Raw genomic sequence first — 18792 nt, 5'->3', positions numbered from 1 at the left:
AAAATGTCATTTTATCAATAGTACAAAGGACATTCGTATCTATTTCCGACGTTGAAATAGATTGACAGGGGCACTTCCTACTAGAGGTTTCAACGATCGGATCCTTTGTTATTCACTTGAGAATGGTAAGAACTGTTTTATCTCTGTTCTATTTCGGTAGTATCCATAATAACCGATCAATATTGAGTTGAGGGCAGCCTACTTTAATTTATAAAGCAAAAGCTAGTTTTCCTTCTAATTCTGATGCAAGTCTTCAAAACACAAGCTTATGAAATTTTGCTACAGCTACTTCGAAAACTATCATTTACTTACACACTGAAGCTTCAAATGAACTTCCTAACGAGTTGGGTACTAGACATGTCGCTGAGTCTCGCAAGTTTACGAGGGATTTGTTTAACATTGTTTTGTAGCTTTTGCAATCTCGCAAGAACTGTGAGTAATCTTACTGGGAGTTGAAATTACTGTACTCCTGTACTCTTTCATCTCCCCCAGGGACTAAACCTAACGGTAACTTATCTGGAGCGAAGTTCTAAGACTTCATATTTTGTGTTTCAAGTACATTGTATGAAAATTACTTTGAAGGGAGTCTAAAATATTAGTCAAGGCTTTTAAATGCCTTCACAGAATGTGTCCTTTCCATCGCGGAAGTATACATTTCATCCGCAATATTAAGTTTCCCAAATGTTCGGCAGCGGGCTTAAAAGTCACACCATTATGCCATACCATGCTTTATTTTCCCATAAGAGATTTTCATTCACGATCACGAGATAACTTTTCTTCAAATATTGTAGCCAGGATGACTGTGTTCAGGAATGACTTAGTTATTTATTATACCCACCTGCTACCCATTTAGATCCCCTACATTCAGGTCAGTCATTTTACAATGCACTAAAATCCAACAAGATTATTATATTCACAAGTTACGATCAACATTGTGACTGTCCGTACACAATGTCGTCCATATAAACGAAATCAGCGTCAAGTTTCACTGGTGGGTCGTGAATTATTCTGGTTTATGACGAGCCTGATTGCCGGGTGACCCAAATACGGCTGAACCGCTGGTACCGCCATGCGTGTTTACTGGCCAATGTACAGTCGAAAGCACATCGAGCTCCCAAATGACAAACCTCAATTGATTTATGAACTGTATTTTGAAGGAACAGAGTTCAAAATCCATTGGAAACTTTGCTGTATTGTGTTGTTGGTGGTTGTTCTGTACTCTGTTCTGCGCTCATGGCCCATGTCGTTTTGCATAGGCTGTTTAATCAACCAAAATTCCTAGCACAATCTTACGAAATGGTTGAAGCCTACAATATGAAACATTAACTGCATTAGTTAAATTACCTAGCAATGCAATGCAAACTACATTAAAATGTGACTATGCCACGTGCCTGCGTAAAGAAATAATTTGTTTAACCTGACAGGTTGAAAAACAGCAAGCATTAAAAAGAGATGAAGATACATTTGCACCATGGCTTTCGCCCCCTAGCTTTATGAAAGTGGAAAAGTGAGGGGAAAAAAGTAGAGTACTCTAAAGCTGGGATAGTTATTGATCGACATTTGACGCCCTGACGGTAGACACTTGAGTTTTTATTTTATAAGCAGTCAACCATGGATTCTTCTAGCCTTTTTTGTGCTGCGTAAAATGTAAAACTAGAAAACTTATAAAAGATTACGGGAATACATTATTATGTTGACTTTATTCGAGGGTTGCTGTACCGCATTGCGTGTAGAAATAAAATAACAAATGTACCTCTAGCAGCAGGGGGTCTTATTAAATACTAAATAACGTATGTTCTCATAACATTTTATTCGTACTTCAGTCCTTTGACTTTGCCTAAATTACTTTTGCCAAGTTTCAATAGGTTATTTGCTTCGCGAATACAGGGGCCCTGAGCTGCCTTTGAGCGAATTTCAATTATAACCTCTCCACCCCACTCGACTGATCCCTTCGTTCCCATATTTTTTCTTTGTTTATCTTACAAACAATTTGTAATTATGTAAATAGAAACTAAATTAACTTCTAGATTGGTTTTGTTGTGCGAACTAAGAAAACAAATTTACACACAATTAAAATTAGGGGCTGAGTTCCAAGCACATTGGGTTCCTGTTCTACGAAGTCAGAATTTTAGTTTCTACGCGTTATTTTTCTACTTTTAGTGTGCGTCGGGACAAAACAAACTTCCCAGCAAATAAAACTGGCGTAAACCATTTCGCTGCGTGGCCAAATAAAAAGCCGAAGTGTAGGTTTTTCCGTCGCAATATTATGATAGAACAGTAAGCCTATGTAGATAGTACGCGATTGTATAGCCGAGATTTCGCCGAGGGAAGGCTCCATTGTGCTAACCCTCTTACCGCCCCTCCAACCAAGGGTAAGCTGGAGCGGTTAGCGTCTAACTCGCTTACAAACTTGCCAACTGAGTGCTGCTTAACATAACTTTATATTTAACTAGCTTTCCGCCCGCGGCTTCGCCCGCGTGGAATTTTGTCTGTCACAGAAAAACTTTATCGCGCGCGTCCCTGTTTCAAAAACCGGGATAAAAACTATCCTATGTTCTTTCTCGGGACTCAAACTATCTCTATGCCAAATTTCATCAAAATCGGTTGCGAGGTTTAAGCGGGAAAGCGTAACAGACAGACAGACAGACAGACAGACAGAGTTACTTTCGCATTTATAATATTAGTTGGGATTAGTTGGGATAGTTGGGATCACGCCTGGTATGGCTTTATTACCTTCGCTTATTTGGTTGTTAGTATATTGGCTATTGTAATCAATCGATTCAACGTAACAAACAATGCAATGTAAATTACATAATAAAAATATTCTAATTCAGCAAAGTGATTCGAGTTACGTGAATTAAATAACAATACTTCTAGCGTGATGTATTGTAATAAAATGTAGTTAGTTCTGCTTAATACATAAAATCGATATTGATAATAAAAAAACAAAATATGCCGAGGAAAGAAATGAACTTGTACACGGAGCTAGGTTGTCTTTTAAAGTAACTTGTAAATGCGAACGAGAGATATAGGATACGTCCTTAGTGACTTTTCAAAAAGTTTTAGCCAAAGCTACCGAAATTAATTTCTCACAATATGGCAACTACATACTAGAAAATACTGTCACTGGAAACCACACTATTTTCTTTACGTAGGTAAATCAGGACGCAGAGGACCCAAAATAAACGTTTATGACTAACGTCAAAGTCACTTGCGAAAAAAGATTCTGCCTATTTTTACGCAACCTCACAATGAAAATGTCGTTTGTTTGAAAAAACTGTGCGAGTGCGCGGCCTAGATTTGCATTGCCATTTCACTTCTTGTATCTGAAGCTTTTATCGGTTTGAAAATAGTCATAAATGTCAAATAAATTGCCTAAATAAATAAGCAGCGGTCACTCGATTATAGCTTAATCATCATGGATGCATGGTTTCCCCTTTCCTATCATCATAAAAACAAAAGCCTATAAAACATTGTACTTCATTATCTTATAATATGCTATCAAACACAAGGTGGGACAAGCCTATTACGTAGATAAAATGCTTTATCCATAAGCTATCAATGAGGTGTCCATGAAAAATTACCTTTTTTATGGCTTTCGATTCCGTATAATAGAACTATTACTCAAGGTGTATTTGACATTTGTTATTCAAGTAGGCACATTGTCCTGTGTACAACTGGAACCATTATTTAGTTCCAATCTTAGATACAAGTGCTGTAGCAAGTGTGTGTAGTATTATCTCATAAGAGGCGTGGTATGAATAAATTACAACTATTGAAATTAGTTAACACGTTACCGCTACATCGGATGATATATTTACCGGTTCGTTTGATGCCGCAGAATCGCGAACTTTCGACAATGACCTGCAAAATAACTTGATTGGAATGCGCAAGTTACCCGGTAACGCCCCTAAAGTTAAAACATTTTCCGTAATATCCGAGAAGCATTCCAAATTTCACCAAGTTTACATTCCGCCGAGGTCATATTTGACTTGTAAACCGATACACGCCTGTGTAATAACACTGGTCAACAAAAAATCAAAATGAAAATGGTGCCGAGATTCTGTTGATAGTTTATTATTAGGTGTGTATTAGTAATAATAAAAATATTTTTCTTTTTTTTTTCCTACGTGTAGTTTTGGATCTACCCTCAGTTTTAAAATTTAGCTTTAATTGGTACTTTGGTTGCACAGTTTGTAGTGTTATCGGTACATTTTTATAAATGCATTTATTTTAATATCATGTCTACATTGCCAAGAAGTTGTCTCAATAATCAAAATGTACTTTTGTTACATTTGTGGTGTGTACACAGTTAAAAAGTTCAAAAATTCAGGCAATATTTTATTAAAAGTGCTTATTTTTCTTACTTTAAGTCGGAAATTGTGGTTGTATTCAAGTCGTGGATACCCAAAATTGTTTGTATAATCTGCTGTGAACACTTAAGGCCATATTACAATGGTCAAAGAAGCCGTAACATGAAGTTCAGAGTGGAGAAAGTGAGGAAAGAACAAAAAAAAATCCTAGTTTAAGCATATTTTTTTTTTAAATTAATTTATAAAGTAACTAATTTTTAATGGTCTATAAAAATCAAGGTACTGATTTCTTAAGTTCCATGGACTATTTGGAACGATTTGCATAGATTTTGTTAATTAAAATTACAATTTTTTTTTCGGAAATCACTAGCCCAGTAACTACTCTGAAATTGTGAGACATTCCTTAAAAACTCAGGATGTCATAATTTTCATCAAAGAGCACTACCTCTACAGTCATCTTGACCAATTCCCAGAGAATCTTGGGTCACTATAGCATGCTATAGCTAAGAATAGGGAGAGCGATGCTATCAAGACCTAAAAACCATTGGAAGAGAGGTACCAAGGCAGATGGGATCGGTTTATGATGGCTGATTACTGCTGGAGGATGTAACGTGATAGTTCCATTACACCTCATTCACAAAAGTCGTGGAAAATAAAGTTTTTAAGCATTTAAAAATATTAAAACGCTGATTTTGGTCAAATTTTGTATTTTTCTATACACGTCAAAATCTTGAAAACCACACGTAAGAAATCAACAAATTTGCTACTAAAGCAACCAGCAAAAGGTCCTCAATCAAAAAATATATACAGTTCCTTGGCACCAAAACCACTGTTGACCAGTGTAATTGCTATTATGATGGGCGTGCCCACATAGCGGTAGATTAGACCCTGGCTGCCCTGGCTATAGCCCCCAGGAACTGTTTTTACGACTAATAAAATCCTTATAGCCGTACGCTAGGCTATAGAGGTAAACTTTTCGTAATAAACTAGAAAAATAAGTGGAACGTGGCTCTCCCAGCCTACCTACAAAAATTATACTTAGTACCAGTTTTCCTTATAGCGCCTAGGAAGCCGTTTATTCTCGAGTAGGTACTTTGTTCTTAATGTTTCTCGTCTTGCGTCTTGAAAATAATTGGAGAGGTTCAACTGTGCCCGGAATTTATGGAATTATGCTAAGTCATTCACAGAACGTTTTCAGATGTGAAATCTTTGTGTTTCATTTATTTATTTAATATTTCCGTTGTCTTGTTGATCAAAATGCTTAGATTGATCTAACATAATTTACTAGTTGATAGTATACTACTCGTATAATTTCAAAATTACAGTAGACATTATAAAGACCAAACGATAAAATTTACATGTTACCTATGCTGTGTTAAACAATTTGCATCACAACATTCCAGACGGACGTATTTCTTCCTAAACGACTAAAAATATTTTGTCAGGAAATTAATGTTGCGTTAGAGTTTACTCTCGGAGGCTGTAAGTGCAAATCACTCGAATTCTTATCATTCCCTTCTTCATCCCACCTCATTAATCACGCTTAAAAGTCCTTTGAATATATTTTTATATCATCGTATTTAAATTTGCTCTTTTTGTAAAAAAAAGTACGCACCAAATCAACTCTACCGATTTCCAATATACTTGTAAAGCCTTGTACGTGTATTATCATTAACAACAATCTTGAATGATTTGCTATTATGAGTTTAAAGTTTTGGATAGATTAATACTACGACGATTGGTCTTTGAATACGTGTCTATTTCTCTCAGCTATATTGGTGTCGAAACGGGTTCGAAAACTATTTTATGCATTTTCTCAAAGAGTAACAACTCAAGCGGCTACGTTATATTGGCACACTATCCAAAAGGAGCATAATGCTATCCCCCAAGTGGTTTTCGCGACAGTCCAAAAGAGGCAGCTCGAAAGCTATTTTATTCGAGTCCAATCGTTATGCGGCAGCACGCGCCGCTAACTGTGTAACAGTGCCCATTTCCGTCTGTCGTCCCGCTATAGCATCGTATCGTATTCGTATCGTAACAAATTTCTGCCTATATTTACACGTGTTCTCACGGGCTCAAAGGGGAAGGAACAATGACTAAATTAACGGTCTCATCTCATTTAGCCTCCTCTCGTGTGCCTCCGCTTTGTATCTTACAAATTTGTGCAAATATTCATTCTATTAGGTGCGCTGAATTTTCTACTTTCCGTAATTACTTTTATACTGTTCTTTTTTAATTTAATGAACGCTGAAATTGCATTAAGGAACTCCATTAAAGTTGAAGTATTTTGTATTTTAAATCTTATTAATAAAACATCAAACAATGACATTAAATACTTAATATTAGACAATGACTTAATTAAACCACAATCATGAGCCAAACAAAACCAATGGCATCATTATTGTTGTTTGTTCAATCACCACAGACATGTTTGCGGGTCATCCAATACAATTTACATGATGTTTGCTAAACAATCCCTTCCCATTGTCCTCAGATGAATATGATGAGCTTATGAGACCGCCAGTTGCCAACTATGGGAGTGGCGACTATGGAGCGCGCGCGGTACATAACGTGCGCGCTGCTGCTACTGTGTCCTCTGGCGCTCAGTCGGCACGATGACGACTTCGCCTTCGACAACAGCGAGGAGTTTCAGGTCAGTAGAGTTTGTGTTCATCTGTACTTTTAAAGTGAGTGACAGTTGTTGCCAACTATGGGAGAGGCGACTATGGAGCGCGCACGGTACATAACGTGCGCGCTGCTGCTACTGTGTCCTCTGGCGCTCAGTCGGCACGATGACGACTTCGCCTTCGACAACAGCGAGGAGTTTCAGGTCAGTAGAGTTTGTGTTCATCTGTACTTCTAATATGAGTGAAAGTTGTTGCCAACTATGGGAGCGGCGACTATTGAGCGCGTGCAGTACATAACGTGCTCCCTAGTCCCTATTGATTCTGTGATAGTTGACTCTACGGTATCGATATGCTAACAACTTCGCTTTCAATGACAGTAAACCTTCAGGCCAGTATTTAGACTGTTGCTAATTACGAGAGAGGCGGTAAGGAAAGCCGTGAGGAGAACGAGGTTGACATTCCTCCTTATTGCGATTGTGGCCACCTACCTTCGTATGAAACTTGGATTTACCGTTCAACTAATGCAAAATTTTACGTAAATATTGCATCTTAAATCCAATCCGAAACTACTATGTACGTTTGTATAGTTTCAATCGCTTTATCCGTGACATACGACGCGTGCCAAACTACTAACGCTTCGACACGACACCACGGTGAAGAGAATAGGTTAGTAGAGTGGACAATTCGACACGCAAAGCATTTCTTTGTTACATATAAATTATAGCTATAATAAGACGTAGTAATTTGCGAAACGCTATGAACATTTTTCCAATCAATCTTGTATTTCTTTCGAAGTACATTTACGCTCGTCTAGAATGTAAAGAAAACTAAAAGGAATTCTATGCCCATAATGTTACCTATTCGGTATATGAAGAAATTATTTTTACCTTCCACGTAATAGGTACTCGTAGTAATTCGCCTTCATAAATTCCTATAAATGTAAGCCCAAAGGTTTTCATTCCTTTCAGCTAACAAATTACTGATTTGTATTATTTTCTTTCAGGTCGAGCTAACAGCAAACCATTCAGAAATAGCAAAAAACGGCCTAAGAAGGTTATGGGGTGTTCCTGACACATCGGCCTACGTGGGACATCTGTTCCGCATGGAGATACCTAAGGAGGCGTTCTCCGGCGAAGTATCGGCTTATAAGGTAAAGCTCTTACTTTCGCAGAATTAAAGCGACTACAAGTATTACTTACTTCGTATTACGAGTAAGGTCTTGTTATACGACGTACGTACGTTATAAGTATGAATACCTGTGTAAATTTTATACACCTCTACCTCTTTTCAAATATTAATTCCAAACCTTTACAAACTTAACAATGAAGTAAGAAATAAGTATCTTTATAATAAATATTTACAATAGCTAAATGACCCAAATACTGACTAAAATTATAGACATAGTACTCAAAAGACAGGCTACATTTCCACGCTGAATTTTATATTAAAATGTATTCTTACAATAAGGACATTGTTCTATTTGCGGACCGACCCAATTTAAAGTTCAGGGCGCATCTGTCGTGATTTTGGTTTGCGACTAAATTGAAGCAGACCGTTGAAAGGGGTTGTGGCGCTGTCACCGTAGTGGCTTAAGTAATGGACGTGTACCTATACAAAGCCGTTTTATTTCTATATACCAGTGGTTGCCAACCTTTTCTGGACTAAGGACCACTTTGATTATTATTGATGTTTGCAGGAACCATTTAAAATCCGTAGGTAATTAAAGTGAAAAAAAAAGTCTGTCTAAAATAAGCATCATTTAAAAGAAGACATCTTGATTTAGAAAATCAAATACGATACATTCGTATTAATGATGTAATATTTTTTAAGCGTGCATTCTTCTGTACAAGTTCAGTATATTCTCATGACACGAGAAAGTCAATCGCTCGCGAAATTTAAAATCGTTCGCGGATCATATTTCAACTCCTGCGGACAACCGGTGGTCCGAGGACCACTGCTTGAGAACCCCTGCTATATACAGCCTGCGAAAGTGACTTCTTTTGTTTGTTTATTCCTTTGTTTTCTTGTTCCACTTTCACGTCTGAACTGTTCGGCTAATCTCCATGAAATCGCACGTCTACCCTTTTCCGAGTAAGAGCACAATTGGTTCCGCGTACATAAAAGGGGGAGGCAAGGAGAGTAATGGACGAAATAGTCGTAATAAAATTATACGCTGAATTCCCAATTATATTAAAAGAAAAAAAAGTAAGAACAAGCTTTTAATGTTCTAAAAAGACGAAAATAAAATAAATTCTATCAAACTCATTAATTTACTCAATTTATATGACTAAAAGCAAAGCTACTCGCGTAAACTTGCATAGTTACATTGCGAGTTAAAAAAGCTTGTAAAAATGTTTTCCCAAATGCAATGGTATTGGTGCTCATTGAACTTGTTGACGCTTTAGATGTGCAGCTGTTTACTTATTGAAGATGCAAAGTCCAAGGTATTGTTATTTACCCAATAAAAAATAATCGTCTGCAATGAGGGCTATCGTATTTATACTTAACAGTTGGCACCACTGGCGATTGACAGGACCTTACTCTACAGTGGCGCCATCTTGATGAGTGCAAATGCGATAGTCCTCCTACCACTTTAGCGCTCACAAGTTGGTGCCACTGTCTTCGCCACTAGCAAGTGACAAGACCTTACTCAACAGTGGCGCCAACTGGTGAGCGCAAAAACGATAGCCCTCATTGATCAATGCCAATGAAGTTACTCCCTATTTTACTTATGGAAAACTAACCTCTCTATTTTAAACTTCCCGTTTCTCCCCGATATGGGTAAAGTTGAATGGTTAAAGTTGTCAGTGAAATCAATAGAGCCGGTCACATTTCCTATTCCTTTTTCACTCATGAATTTCGTTGCAAGCTCCAACTTTTTGCTTATGCCAGTTTACACAAATAATGTTTGTTGGCGCAAATGAGTCAATACGAATTTTGAAGTTTGTTTGCGATTTCTGTAAAAGATTATTCTTGGAAATCCTTGAATCACGGTCATACTCACTATGTAAATCTAAATTACGTAGAATATAGAAAGCAATATTGTAAACACAATTTCTAATTCAAGATATGTTTATATTTTCTACTTGTTTCCTTATTCTTCACTCCTTTTACGGGTTCTGGACTAGATTGAAAGTGTAATTAGATTTCTAGATGGTACATGTACCTACCTAATGACAAGCTTGAATCGACCTGCCCCCTTAGACAAAACGCACTTTTTGATCGAATCGAAAATCGAATCCGTCAAAACTCCATACAAAAAAGGGGCTTTTCGACCACTTTTCGACTGGTTTGCGATTATAATTTGCACTTTGTCTAGACCCACTGATTTCAGTAAAGTAATATGCCTCTAAATATCGATTCCTTGCTTTGGAGAACGTAATAGTGCAATGTCAGACGGTGACATTTATGCCTGACTTCAAGATTGCGACGCAAACCCCCGGATACATCTTGATTCATCAGACTGGTCTGTTGCTGTAAAATACCAGGTCTATTTCGCCACATCGTTAATGGTAGACCATCTGAGAATGGAGTCTGTTTCCCTGTTCTTATCTATCATTATTTCCACAGGTCCGCCGCGAGGATGGCCGACGCATGCCGACCTGGCTGGCCGTGGACTCGAAGCACGGCCTGATCAGCGGCATTCCGCAGCAGACGGACCTCGGACCGCACTCCTTCACCGTCACCGCGCACGGCCGCACCAGAGGCCTTACCGCCACCGACGCGTTCACCATCGAGGTAGGAAAACTTATCATCATCATCAAGTCACTTAGTTTCCACTACTGGAGAACGACCCTTACTGGCCTTGGACTCGAAGCACGGCCTGATCAGCGGCATTCCGCAGCAGACGGACCTCGGCCCGCACTCCTTCACCGTCACCGCGCACGGCCGCACCAGAGGCCTTACCGCCACCGACGCGTTTACCATCGAGGTACGAGCACTTTATACTCATCATCATCAGAACACTTAGTCTCCACTGCAGGAGAAAGAATCTGGTAGTACGTGGACTCAAAGTTCCGCCTGATCAGCGGCATTCCGCAGCAGACGGACCTCGGCCCGCATTCCTTCACCGTCACCGCCCACGGCCGCACCAGAGGCCTTACTGCTACTGACGCGTTTACCATCGAGGTACGAGCACTTTATACTCATCATCATCAGATCACTTAGTCTCCACTGCAGGAGAAAGAACCTGGTAGTTCGTGGACTCAAAGTTCCGCCTGATCAGCGGCATTCCGCAGCAGACGGACCTCGGCCCGCACTCCTTCACCGTCACCGCGCACGGCCGCACCAGAGGCCTTACTGCTACTGACGCGTTTACCATCGAGGTAGGAAAACTTACTGTTCATCATCATCAGGTCACTTAGTCTCCACTGCAGGAGAACGACCCTGGCTGGCCGTGGACTCGAAGCACGGCCTGATCACCAGAGGCCTCGCTGCCATCGAGGTCGGATTCATCATAATGTCATCTGGTTTCCAGTTCCACTGCAGGAGAACGTTCGTTTCCACCAAATGACGTCCACTGCTGGACAAAAGCCTTCCCCAAGGATTTCCAAAACGACTGATCCTGCGCTGCCCGCATCCAGGTGCTTTAGATGACCTTCACAAATCGTCGTTGGTTGGTCTCGTATCTATTAGGTACTAAATGCATGTAAGTAAGTCACCAGGTTTGCAGCAACGCAGAACTATCGCTACCCTTGACATTAGACAATACTGATAAGTAACCCAGCATGTGACTCAAAAAACCTGAGTGTAAGCGATAATACCGTTGTTCTTACATATGCACGAAAACAATAGGCACATTTCAATAATATTTGCATGTTATTTATTCATCATACTACGAGTATACCTACAGTATGTCAGTCACCAGGGACAAAACATCGCATATCAATTGAACTCAATTTGTGATAGTTCCACATCAACCGCTAATTGATTTAGTGAGATGAAACCAGACTGTCTGTGAGCGGTAAACAAATTGACGCTGAAGCTCATATATTAAGCACCTTGTTAAAAATTCAGCTTCAAATCATATAAAATCAGATTACAAATTAGGCTCGTTATAGAAGCGAATGAAGTTATTACGTTCTCGAATGAAATTTTCAATGGGATATACATAATTTTAGGATGTAAATGGAGATTTTCGTCGAAACGCCATAAGATTCCTTTAGAACGGAAGTTTTAAAGGTCTTAGTTGAAACAAATAAGATTCAGGCTTATGGCAATTTATTGTGTCTCGGAAATTAATTGTAGCACAAAATTGGGGAAGATTTATGTAATGCGACCGGCATTTCATTATCCTCTAATTTTCGGCAATTAATACAGGCTATTGTTTTAGGTTTCATTGTATCAATACAATTATTTTAAGGAAGTTTATGTTGGCAAATGGCAAATTTTTAGCAAACAAGTTACCTTTAACAAACTCAAATTGATTTTACCCAGTGTTTGGCTACATCCATGGCTCGATTTACATTATCTATAGACTTTTGTATTAATGGCATTCCATGAATTTCTAGGTGAAGAAAGCGGAAGACAAGCCCCACTCCAAATACGGCACGTGTAAAGGCAACGAGAGGCGCCTGGTCCTCGTGATCCTCATCGACGGCGCCTTCCACCAGATCGCGCCGCGGCAGCGGATACGCGCGCTCATGGAGCTCGCCAACTTCATGGCCCTTGACTGGGTGAGTCTTCAAGGAGTTATGATGACCACGGAATACAAAGCTACTGGTACTTATGATCCTGATCGACCATGTCTTCTAGCAAACGCGCAACATCAAAGGACGCGTGATGTTTGGAACTCGCAAACGTCATGGCCCTGTATTCATAGCCGGAGGAATAAGGCTCTTCACATGGAAATGTATTAGCCACAGCAACAACAAGCGACTGGTCCTTGTGACCCAATCCAGCTAGTATTCGCACCGGACACGTGGTGTCCGCATTGGATCGAGTCTTAAGTTCTTCGCGCAATCGGATTGCGATGGACCTAGCTATTGATGTAGCTTACAGTACAGCAGATTGCAATGCGGTAGCGAACTCGTTAATTTTATGGCCTTAAGTGAGTAAACGCTCTTCAATGTTCGTCTTAAGACTCTCATTAATCATGACTCACCGCTGGTATAGAATATCATTTACTGAAGTCATTAATATTCCAGCGGCTGCTGCCCGCCGTCGATCACTCGCTCGATCGCATACTATCTATCACAGACACTTGTTGAGTAATACGCAATCTCCAGATTGATTGACCCTGTCTAGCGGTTATAGACTATTATGACAAATTAATAATAAAGCAAAAATTAATAAATCACTAAATAAAATACGCTAATGCGTCGCCTTACTGCTCCTTCTTGGTTTTGTCAAATAGGATCTTAAAATATTTTTTGTGAGCAGGGCCTGATTTACCCACAGCCACAGGTTAATAAGGCTAAAGTCTAGCACGAACCTAATCCACAAAATGTGGGTTCCAAAAACATTACGTCCTAATAACCTAAGAATGTAGTTAAAAGCCAGTCAAATACTTAAATTTTCTTGTGAAGGGAAAATAAAACGGTGTTTTACGAAAGCTACTACATACTAACATTTATATTGTTTGTTTTCAGGACGAATTCTGGATGGAGCCATACAAGACAGAGTTGGCACAGACCCAGACCACGCTCATGACGGGCCCGGGAACAACTCAGAGGAGGCGTGGAGACGCAACTACTGCTATTTATCTGAATGTAAGTGAATCTTGAATTCTTCTATTAGACCTATTATATTCTACTATTACGACCTTATTAGGTCTGAAGATAGCTGATGAAAATGTCAATGTTTTTACTATTCCCATCTCTCGTTCCCACTGCTGCAACTCCTGTTTAGCCAAGATTTACAGTATGACAATATTATGCTTGGACGGAACAGGTCTTAACATGTCTTTAGAAGCTCGGAATTATTGTTCTTAGCAAGTAATGAGGTTTCAAATTAAGATAAGGGAAAGTAGCTCTCACTTACCTACTTGTAAATTGTGTTTCCTGGAATAAGATAAACAAAAAGATGACAGAGGTGACTAAGGTTTCCTTTGCCACTTCTCTTAAGTTCCGAAGTAGCGGTAGGGCAATACTTGTTGTCCCGACTAGCACTTCGTATGAAAGTTTTTGGGAAGTGTATTAGTGCTTCATAAATAGCCTATAACAGTGGTTCCCAAAGTTGTCTGGGCTACGACTCATCAAATACAAGTTCCCAAACTCGGGACCCACCTAAAGGATAATTTAATTAACCGTTACCAATATACCTAACTGAATAAAGGACTTTTCAATTTACAATCCGTCCGGGCGGCTGACAGTCGCTCGCTGCCCAGTGGTTGGATCGGTAAGGTGGTGTGTCGTTCTACAGGCAAGGCCCACTCAATGTTTGCTCGCGACCCACCATTGGGTCGCGACTCATAGTTTGGGAAACCCTGGCCTATAAACTAACCGCGCATCCTTAACACTGAAAAGTCACTGCATACTAATAATGAATTTAAATTTGATTTAAATGCTTCTTTTTCTTTCCAGGTTGGTTGTGAAGAGAAGCTCTGGGCCCGACACAAGGTCCTGGTAGCAGGCATCCGCGAACAGTCGCGCGACGGGACCCTGGCTCACGTACTAAGGCTGCCGGTCCTCGGCTGGCGGCTGACTGCTGTTAAACCGCTGCCCAGGCTTAAGAGACAGGTGAGAGTACACACTGTATGACGTCACCAGCCAATACTGCTATCTATTGTGAGGAGAAAGGTCCTTATGGCAGGCATCCGCGAGCAGTCGCGCGACGGGACCCTGGCTCACGTACTAAGGCTGCCGGTCCTTGGCTGGCGCCTGACTGCTGTTAAACCGCTGCCCAGGCTTAAGAGACAGGTGAGAGACACTATATGACGTCACTAGCCGATACTGCTGTCTCTATTGTGAGGAGAAAGGTCCTGGTGGCAGACATCCGCGAGCAGTCGCGCGACGGGACCCTGGCTCACGTACTAAGGCTGCCAGTCCTTGGCTGGCGCCTGACTGCTGTTAAACCGCTGCCCAGGCTTAAGAGACAGGTGAGAGAGCACACACTGTATGACGTCACCAGCCAATACTGCTATCTATTGTGAGGAGAAAGGTCCTTATGGCAGGCATCCGCGAGCAGTCGCGCGACGGGACCCTGGCTCACGTACTACGGCTGCCGGTCCTTGGCTGGCGTCTGACTGCTGTTAAACCGCTGCCCAGGCTTAAGAGACAGGTGAGAGAGCACACACTGTATGACGTCACTGGCTGATATTGCTGCTCTGTTGTGAGAAGATACAAGATCCTAGTGGCAAATGCTGTTAAACCGCTGCCCAGGCGAAACATGTAAGAGGGAGTGCACACTGCATTAGTGGATGCTGCTATCTCTATTGTGAGGTGAAATTTCCTGGTGGCAGACTCGTGCTGTAAGCAGCTCTGAGCGTGGCATAAGGTCTTAGAAGAATAGTTTAGTAGTTATGCTATGTAACCCAAGCTTAGATACTCCGATGTGTAACTATAAAATTACGGTCTCCTAACCTTTTGACCTTGTGTACTAACTGCCAAGAGAACCTGAACGAGGCATGAGGTTCTGGTGGCGACAATCATGAGTCACTCTAGCCCCTTGTATCGGTATTAAACCACCGGTCTCATTGAGGCTTCAAAGACGTAAAGCTCAAACATTCCTACCTGAGGCAACGGAATTTTTGAAGTTTAATAAACTACTTTCTTTATTATCCGCCAGTCGAACCTCGACGAAGGCTCCGGCATCGACGACACCTACGACGACGAAGACGACGGCGACTACAGCGGCTACGACGAGGATGCCGACGACGACGACTACAGCCATATCGACATCGGACCCGTGCCCGACCTGGTGAGTGCACACGATCTCTATGCGACACGACGCGATGTGTAAACGGGCTTTAATAACCGATTCACGATACGACGCGTTATTTGTAAACGGGCTTTGATAATTGACTAATGTCTCATTGAAAATAAAAGGCGTACTTGTTTTATAAGTAGACGATCACGACTAAAATACGACGCCACGAGATGTGTAAACGAGCTTTGTTAACTGAGTCATGTTTCATAAAAAAATAAGAGCGTGTTTTTTTAATAAGTCGACTTATTTTTAAGTCAATTGGTCCGCGCGATCTTTTTATTAGTTGACTCACTTTGTAATTGAAAACAACGATGACGACACATTACATCATTAAATCATAATAATTTCATTAAAAACTATTAAAATGTCACTTCGTTTCGTTGGTAGTCTACTCTTTATTAAAAGGTTTCCAAACTAAAAATCTAAAAGTACCTTTCAGTTCATAGGTAATTGTCGTCTTGCAAATTCAAACATATAAAATATAATGTGTGCCTGCGCTAGTTACTGAGACAAACATAGTTATTACTACAACAAGTTCTTTATTCCTTTGAGTTATTTTTTTACTGATGATCTAATATTTTTGTCACAGTAGCTATGCGTAGGATAAATATCGGTATCATGTCGCCCTGCTATGAAATCACCCATTGCAATCTTAGAACCTTCTCATCTTTTCATTCATTGGAAATAGATCAACATCATAGTAAAGAAACTTTTAAGCCCGTAAAATATAAAATAGCGCTCACAAATGGATTCAATTCAACATTGAATCTTCATGATAAATGTATATTTTAGTGCCTTAATAATATGGGGTTTTTGGCTTCCTCATTCGTTTCTTTAAGGCTTATGAAGATATGATATCTGTTTCCAATGAAAGAATACCATAGCCATCCCATCGACATGGAATGCATATCTTGCACTTGTCTCGTCATAGCAGCATTTGTTGGGGACCACATATAGCATGGAATGCGAATGATCTCGTATACTCATCTATGTCTATTAAAGGGTTGGTTTCTCTACCTACCTTCACTAGCTAATAGTGTACACAGAATCCGCAAAAGAAGTCATAAAATAGCTTATTTTATTTTAATCCTTAACACTTTGTAACAAAGTTAAATCTTGTTTTGAGTCGCTAAATAAAACATTTCACTTTCAAATGTGAAAAAGCTCTAATTGTTTTTTATGATTGTATATTCTGTGTATACTATTTCCACTATCAGAATACCTCAATATACCTACCAGACACCCCATATCAAACTTAGGGAGAATTATCAAATTCAAAAATCAAGTAACTTATCATAAATATGGGAACAAAACATCAATTTGCCGCTAAATTAACAATATTCATGACATTCTACATCCATGTCACTCGAGCTCATCCCTCGGTCACGTTCTCATCAAGCCTTTACAAATAAAGGAATAATGTTTTTAAAATGTGAGCTTTGTGTGTGGTTATTCAACATTGTGCTTCGGAACTGCTTAGTGCATCTGTAAATATGGTTTTAACGGCGCACTGTTTGCCAAATAACATCTGAGTTTGCCTACACTGCACATACTTGATGATTACCTCGTAATGTTAATTATTTCGTCAAAGACAGTACACATTAACTACAAATCTACAAACAACTGACAAGGACAAATATGTATACTTACCTAACTTGCGCAAAAAAAAACAAAAATGCAAATTGTAAAACCTCTTGCTCACTTCGTACTGTGTGAGCAAAGACGCTATTCGCAATCCCCTTACATTTGACGAATTTTTTAATGACATTTAACACACGAGGGGTTTTTCTAAATCGGAAACTACCCAAAATACTTACCATCGCCTAAACCTAACCGCCGTCGCCTAATAACCACAGACAATGCTCGCTAGGGTAACGCACATCGGGTGGCAGTACTAACCTAGTGTGTATGTCGCGGCCGCGCGCCCAGGTGGCCCCTCCCTCCTCGCATCCACACCGCCACCACCACGGCGAGCCGCCACACACCACCACCGACACGTTTCAGACCGAGCCCCGGGAGACTACGACTAAGACTACTGACACTCCCACCCCCGCCCCGCCCTCTTCTACCCCTCTCCTCACCACCCAAACCACGCCCACAACCCCCCCACCCCCAACAACCCTCGAAGAAACCACCGCGCGCGAGGAAACCACTCCCGAGGTCGCCTCTACTAATATGTATACCACGGAGGTTTGTCGTAACCAGCTATCCGGCTTTGAGTGTTACTTGTCGCATGTTTCGGTGTGTAGTGTGCTAATGATTGAATGTTTTTTTTATTTATAATATCCTCGGTATTGGAATTGTTCACTGATTATACATGGTGTATAAATTGGTGTGTATAATCATCTGCAAATGTATAAAAGGATGAACAGTTTCAATGCCACGGACTTTATATTATCTACCATTATCCAAGACAACGTTACTTCAATACATTCACATTAAAATACATAACATTATATACATAGAAAAGTATAGCCGGGTAAAATACCTAGTTACATTTATCTTTTATTTTCATACTTCTTTATTCGATTTGGTAAAATGTCACTGCTCTTACATACCTATTACCCATTTGATTAATATTTCCATAAAATATTACTGCATGTATGACTTAGATTGAACTTATTGTTTTTACTTTAATTGAATCTGTCTAGTAGTTAAAATTCAATACTTTAATTAGTTTTGTAGTTTGCTCGTTCCTCAAATAGAAATGTCATGTGATTTATTTGTTAAAATTAATTTAATTACTCACTTCAATAAATTACAATATTGAATAACTTTTTACTTTTACTAAATATCTGGAATGCTCGTTATTACTGCACTTTAGAACTTGGAAGAAATTACAATAAATTACGAATAGNAGCTATCCGGCTTTGAGTGTTACTTTTCGGTGTGTAGTGTGCTAATGATTGAATGTTTTTTTTATTTATAATATCCTCGGTATTGGAACTATTCACTGATTATACAGGGTGTATAAATTGGTGTGC

General features: G+C 39.9%; 1 protein-coding gene across 1 annotated transcript in view; it reads left to right on the top strand.

Moving 5' to 3' along the window:
• Positions 1-18792, top strand: part of Dg (Dystroglycan) — a 105008-nt gene that overhangs the window by 66880 nt on the left and 19336 nt on the right. The window contains exons 4-12 of the mRNA XM_028318430.1: positions 6808-6879; positions 7057-7143; positions 7944-8090; positions 10511-10678; positions 12451-12615; positions 13531-13650; positions 14464-14619; positions 15668-15799; positions 17738-17998. Coding sequence (XP_028174231.1) covers positions 6847-6879; positions 7057-7143; positions 7944-8090; positions 10511-10678; positions 12451-12615; positions 13531-13650; positions 14464-14619; positions 15668-15799; positions 17738-17998 — 1269 coding nt within the window. The 5' untranslated portion in view covers positions 6808-6846. The remainder of the gene's footprint in view (positions 1-6807; positions 6880-7056; positions 7144-7943; positions 8091-10510; positions 10679-12450; positions 12616-13530; positions 13651-14463; positions 14620-15667; positions 15800-17737; positions 17999-18792) is intronic.

This window comes from Ostrinia furnacalis, unplaced genomic scaffold (assembly GCF_004193835.3).
Source record: "Ostrinia furnacalis isolate ACB-3 unplaced genomic scaffold, ASM419383v2 OfSCF6844, whole genome shotgun sequence".
Classification (NCBI taxonomy): Eukaryota; Metazoa; Arthropoda; class Insecta; order Lepidoptera; family Crambidae; genus Ostrinia; species Ostrinia furnacalis.
The sequence above is the reverse complement of the archived record's forward strand: the minus strand, read 5'-3'. Positions and strand labels throughout refer to the sequence as shown.